This window comes from Salvelinus sp. IW2-2015, linkage group LG4q.1:29, assembly GCF_002910315.2.
Source record: "Salvelinus sp. IW2-2015 linkage group LG4q.1:29, ASM291031v2, whole genome shotgun sequence".
Classification (NCBI taxonomy): domain Eukaryota; kingdom Metazoa; phylum Chordata; class Actinopteri; order Salmoniformes; family Salmonidae; genus Salvelinus; species Salvelinus sp. IW2-2015.
The window spans coordinates 55,746,641-55,753,259 of NC_036842.1; the positions used below are offsets into that span (position 1 = coordinate 55,746,641).

Here is a 6,619-nt window from a genome sequence, read left to right on the forward strand (position 1 = left end):
CCAATACTTACATTTGTTATCCATGTTGCCCGTGAATATCATAGACATAGAATAACTTCACTCATATCTATAATTACTTTCCCTATCGCTCCCATACTGTACTGTAATTCTATACTCACTGCCCAGAGCAACATACATGTATGTCTTGGAAGACATCTTGAAGGAAATAATATGAGGTGAACAGGGTTGGGCAGAGTGTATTTCAGGAGCTCGATGTTCCATTGGTCTGACACGGAAACCACTTCCATAAAGAGGACCCGGTGCTTCTGCTGATGTATCATCCGACACCATATATACCGTGTTTCATGTTTCACTGCCTGTTGCTTGCCAGTCTTCCCTTCTTCCTCCAGGTGTGTCCTGCCCTCTTCCTCTTCCTTTCGTAGGTGAGAATCTCTCTTTTCCTGTCTTTCTATCACACTTTGAGTGTGTAGCATCACTGGGATTAAAAGCACAAAGAAATAGAACGAGACTATAAAGCCTCCCAACAGATGTCAATCTTAACTATCAAACACACTCATTGCACATTGCTGTATTACTGTACATCACCTTATGGATCATTACAAATTGAACATATGGAACAGACGAATTCACCTGGCAATACAGGTGTATACACGTCCGGTTTTCCCTCTGACAGCCAGTGGATACTGATAGAAAAATGAAGTTGTCTTGACAGAATGATGTGAGCCATGGCCTCTGCCTTTTTATTCAGATGTATAGAGGTAGATGGAAGATTGTGAAACTTTGGCTAGGTTTCTGGTTAGGGGTGATACTCTTGCAGTCAAAGCTGGTAAATACATTTAACCGAAATCCAGAAAGTTGGTATGTGTTAATTTGAGGAGTTGGATGGTGTAACAGCTTTGTGAAACTGAACAATAGACAGCATGCTGTGTCATGTTAATTGCTATGTATGTGTAATGTTAAACAAGGAGAGTAAGGTAAACTAGTTGTGTTTCATGAGCGATCTTTCATCAGTCTTGGCTTGCTAAATTGTATACTTGACTTAATTCGATGATTTGAAATGTAAATAATTGATTTGATTAGATTATGAATGAAGCAATGGGAAGGTAAAGTGTCAGATGTTCTCAGTTCACAAAAGTGGTCTAATGAATTAGTTAAATCCCTTTAGACATTGCCTATCTTTCTAATTAACTTAGAGCTCAGTCATGTAGCTGGATCCAGACAACAGATGGAATTGGAATAGGGCTCATCTCCACATCAAAACCTTTTTTGAGTTTTGAAAATGTTTGAATGAACTTTTCACTGAGACTTACTGTAATCCTGGGGAGGAAAAAGAGCAAACCATTATATTAGTTGATTAAGTGTGACTATCTTTATTCAACACCTACACATCTGTCTGCAGAATGAAGAAGATGCTGTTGATTTATGTGAKTAGGAAGGCTTTTCTGATTCATGCCACAGCGGCAGGTTCATAGATCGAGACATGTGTCTTTGAAGGCAGCAGCAGTTAAAGTCTGTTGAGGAACACTTGGCCAAACTAGGTTCTTAGGTGAAACATTATCCATTTTCAGAGCTAGAGTCTGGAGCGATTATGAGCGAGCTAAATCTGGACCGCTAGAGTCAGGTGTCATCTCTGACTTTTTTTATGGTTGATGGTTGTTGGCGTGTGAAACCCTATCAATCTTCAGCTAAATATCACAGCATGATCTTTAGACCAGACATGTCTCTCGCTTTTGAACTTATTGCACCCTAATGATATTATAAAAGGTTTTATCATAAATATCAAAACAAGTTTTCTCTCTTCTGTCTTCTATTCAGGGTGTGAAGCACAACAACAGCCAAAATGTCGGAGTAAGTCTTGGCATATTTTTTTTTATTCACTAAAAGTTGCATTCCAGACTTTCAGCCTGACACAAAACATGTCTGATCCAGTCATAAGTTCTCTCAGTAATGCAAATGCCGCTTATATCCCTAACAAAAATCCACCTTTCTTCATAGAAAAAAGATGACATCGAGTCGCAGGCATCATCTGAAGGTAAACGAATACAATGAATTGTGGTCAATTGTCTGAAAGAATCATTACAGGCACGCCAATACCCAGTACTTGAGTGGATTAGTTTGGCTTTCACACGACTGGTTTAAAAACTTTTCACCTCTTTAATACTTTATATATTTTTTTTTACCCCTGTTTCATGGTATCCAATTGGTAGTTACAGTCTTGTCCCATCGCTGCAACTCCCGTACGGCCTCGGGAGAGGTGAAGGTCGAGAGCCGTGTGTCCTCCGAAACACAACCCAGCCAAGCCGCACTGCTTCTTGACACAATGCCCACTTAACCCGGGAAGCCAGCCGCACCAATGTGTCGGAGGAAACACYGTACACGCGTGACCATGTCAGTGATCCCGACCCGCCACAGGAGTCGCCTGCCGGCCAAACCCTCCCCTAACCCGGACGACGCTGGGCCAATTGTGCCCCACCCCATGAGTCTCCCGGGCGTGGCCGAGCCTGGTTTCGAACCAGGATCTCTGGTGGCACAGCTCGCACCGCGCTGCAGTGCCTTAGACCACTTCCCCACTCGGGGGGCCCCTCTTTAATACTTTAAAGGGGAAATTTGCACTTCAAACAATAACACAGTGAACACCTCACCACTGTTTTGGTAAAAAGCTAAGGGATGGTCCCGCATGGCTTACTTAGTTGGTAGAGCATGGCACTTGCAACGCCAGGGTTGTGGGTTTAATCCCACGAGGGATCAGTACGAAAAAGATAAGTACAACAATTTATGCACTTACTGTAAGTCGCTCTAGGTAAGAGCATCTACTAAATTACTAAAACGTGTTGTTTTTCCATAAATAAATACAAAATGGTTTGGGCCTAGAGAAATGTAACCACTCTCAAATTCATAGACAGGGCTATGAATACAAGGACCATTCATGATATCAAAATTAGACAATTTGTTGGGGCTATACAATGTTTGTTTACAGTTAACATTATTTACAAACAATGGAGTAAACAAGCATATATTTTGGCTTCTGATGGGGCATGACAGTTGAGCTAAGTTCATGAGGCATTTATACCACAGTAGGCCTACTGGTCTTCTTGTCTTGTAAGAAAATATAAAGATTCAYCTATTGAGTGTTATTGACTTKTTCTACAAATAAATAAATAATCTTTGCTAGCCATAAAACATAGGAAATGTTAGGCTACTCTTATACCAGCCTAACCAYGAAAAAAAAAAGATGGAATATACAGTAATTTGTGCAACTTAATACTTTTATTTGAATACAATTTAATTCAAAATACAACACAATTTAGTTTCAAATGTCAAATGTGTAGCCTATAGTTCGTGAATATTTAATTTCCCACTTTTGATAAGAAATGTTCATATTAGATTCAGACAAGTAAAATCATTAATGAATTACGTACATACATTAGAAACTAAAAAAAATATTCATACACTTTTCCATTCATACAATGTGTGGGGTATGATATATTGCCATAGTAGATTTGCCATGGTAAATTAAAAAATGAAATACTTTAGTTCAGTAATACAGAATTGCTATATAGATAAACTGGCTTTAGGTAAAATTGCCGGATCAAATTGTTCCGATGATAATACCCACCAGAGGGCTGGTTGAAATAAGGACTAAAAGCCCAGAGGAAGAGGCGAAGCGAGAGGGATAACCTGTCTTCTCTAGCAGGTGGCGTTTAATCACGATATTTGTCGCTCACCAAGTGATGAGTTTTTGTATGGCGGTCAATGAGAAAGTGTTGAATTTGGTTAACAAAACTGTAATGGCTTATTTGCTACGTGTGGGTTATTTGATCGAATAGAAGTTTCACAATGATAAGATTATTAGGAGTGTATTGATATACGTAGGACAAGTGACATCCCAGCAACTTTGAGATAAAAAAAACACTTTATATCGAGTTGTGCTTGGTCACCAATAGTTACCACAGCAACAAAGTCCTAAACCCTGCCCATTTCTAAAATGTATCTTCATAAAAGGTCATTTTCAACCTAACTTTGACCACACTGCTAACCTTGTGCCTAACCCTAACCTTAAATGAAGACCAAAAAGCAAATGTTTGTTTTCATGAATCTTTACAATGTAGCCGATTTCGACTTTGTGGCTGTGGTAATTAGTGGAAACCATTGTGCCTGTTGTTCACACACRTATCTGCCACTCATTGGCTAGAATGTTCCCACCTGATCGTGCCTACTCCCAACTCCCTTCCATGAAGACATTTCTTTTCATTGTTAGAGCAGCCACTAGACCTATCTGGTCATAACAATGGAAAATCTGTGCAAAAAAATTATCCTAATATCTGAGTTAGGGAGTGGTAAATCAGTAGCCAATGTTGTTGCAGTTGAAATCAGCTGCATGGGTGAATTTAGTGCATATTGATGGTTTAACAAGAGACACACTGGAGATAATCTAGTGGCCAAAATTCATTGTAATAGGCCCAATGGGTATATATTATTGATTTAAAAGTCCAAACATTTATGTAGCAATCAAAGATTTCCACTTTAAGTCACATTTTGTTCACCAATACTATGTTGTAGACTAGGTTTGGCCTTACTGTGTTTCTTTGTTCTCCAGAGCTTGGTGCTCCAGATAGCATTTGAGCTGATTGAAGTGGAGAAAAAGGAGGCTGAGCAGGTGAAAAAGAATTTCATGGCTGAGATCCCTGCCCTGGATTTGTCTGGAGATCAATCGGCGCTGATGGTACGATACTAGTCATTCATTCATTTACACAAGCTTTGCACATCTAGTCCAATGTTCTAGGCCTGCAGTGTACCATTGGTGGTTCTTGTAATAAGCAATGTGTATTTGCATACAAAGTACACAGACTCCAATTCCTTTACTCTAAATAACTGTTGCCTGGAGAGACTGATTCCTTCAGGAGAAGATAGTTTGTGTTACAAATTCTATGACTGATGTGTTTGTGTACCAACAGGAAATGCTCAAAAAGTTGGCCCATACCATCGACAAGGTAGATGAGGACAGATATGACGCAGAATCAAAAGTGTCGAAGGCTGACAAAGAGGTAGATTGTATTGTATCTTGTATCTTTCCTCATATTGAAACATATACAGCAAATCTAATCTTTCTCCTGACTTTCTCACTTCCCAGATTGAGGACTTGAAGATGAAAGTGATTGAGATCCAGGGCATGAAGAAGCCAGCCCTGAAGAAAGTGCGTATGTCTGCTGATGCTATGCTCCAGGCTCTACTGGGAACCAAGCACAAGGCTTCCATGGATTTCAGAGCGAACTTGAAAGAAGTGAAGAAGGAGGTCAAAGAGGAGGTGGGTATTTGTGTGGAAACCTGCATAGCAGAAAGTACTGTGTACCGAATCTGTATTGAGCTTTGATTGTCCAATGTGGCTCAGTTGGTAGAGCATGGCACTTGCAACACCAGGGTTGTGGTTTGATTCCCGCGGGGGACCCGTACAAATATAAATGTATGCACTCATTACTGTAAGTCACTCTGGATGAGAGCGTCTGCTAAATGGCTAAAACCTTTTTTATATGAAAGAATCAGTTGATAGTATATCCTCAATATGTCTTTGATATATCATCTATCACAAACTTTCTGTCATGCAGGCAGCGGATGCAGTTGGTGACTGGCGCAAGAACGTTGATGAACAGGCTGGCATGGACGGCAGGATGAAAAAGTTTCAGGGTTAAACACAGCTGTCTTTTCTCGTATTGTGGTACAGAGATGGATTTATATGACCTTGTTGTTTGGCATCCCTGCAGGAAGAGGATCTTTGATCCGAAATGCTGTTCTTTTTTTTACTGTAGCTGTTCAACTTTTCAACACTATGGTTTTGGATCTCTTTCTCTCTCTGTCTCGCTCTCTCCGCCAAATAAAACAATAAAAAATGTTTAAAAAGCTTGTGAAAGTTTTTGTCATCCGTTTGCATATATTTAGATCTGGAAATTGTACCTGTACAGTGGCTAGATCCAATACAATAAATATAATTGGGATTTAGCAAAGTGTTATATACAAAATATATATTGTTTGATTGATAGTTTTTTATATATATTTTTTTTGTTGAGATACAACAACAAACACACAACCTTGGATTGAACAACCAATTATTATTCATTAAATAGCCAACCTAATTTTTTTCATCCAGATTAGGAAATTGTTGTGGATGTAATCTGAAGTTCGAAATAATACTGTTCTTAACATCTGTTGTGCTAATACTTTTAGCCAGAGCCATATACAGTACATAGAGAGTTAGGTCAATGTGGTTAAATGTTCAGATAGCAACCACTATGGATGATAAAGTTGTGCTAAGGGACAATTAACGCTTCTGTGTTGTGCTGTTTATTTCTGATCGTTTTCAAAACCTGTGAAGATGTCCAGTGAAAGCAGATATGCAATTTGATGACACAGTAAAGACTTGGATACACCAACTTTCAAGAATAAAGTTCTATATGGGTGCTAACACAGACGTTCTAAAACCTGGCCTAACTCTCTATGTACAGTGCCTTCGGAAAGTATTCAGACCTCTTGACTTTCTCCACATTTTGTTACGTTACAGCCTTATTCGGAAATTGAGGAAATAAACAAGGTGTGAATAGGTTTTTAGAAAAATATTCACGTTTATTAAACATAAAAATCAGAAATCAATATTTACATAAGTATG

The 6,619-nt window shown here is 39.1% G+C and overlaps 1 protein-coding gene across 1 annotated transcript; it reads left to right on the top strand.

The window, feature by feature from the left end:
• Positions 1-277: 277 nt before the first annotated feature.
• Positions 278-5,859, top strand: LOC111962187 (troponin I, fast skeletal muscle-like). Its single transcript, XM_023985069.2, has 7 exons — positions 278-383; positions 1,777-1,809; positions 1,957-1,993; positions 4,559-4,684; positions 4,917-5,006; positions 5,093-5,266; positions 5,565-5,859. The coding sequence occupies exons 2-7, from the start codon at positions 1,802-1,804 to the stop codon at positions 5,646-5,648; spliced, it is 519 nt and encodes a 172-aa protein (XP_023840837.1). The 5' UTR covers positions 278-383; positions 1,777-1,801; the 3' UTR covers positions 5,649-5,859.
• The last annotated feature ends 760 nt before the right edge of the window (positions 5,860-6,619 follow it).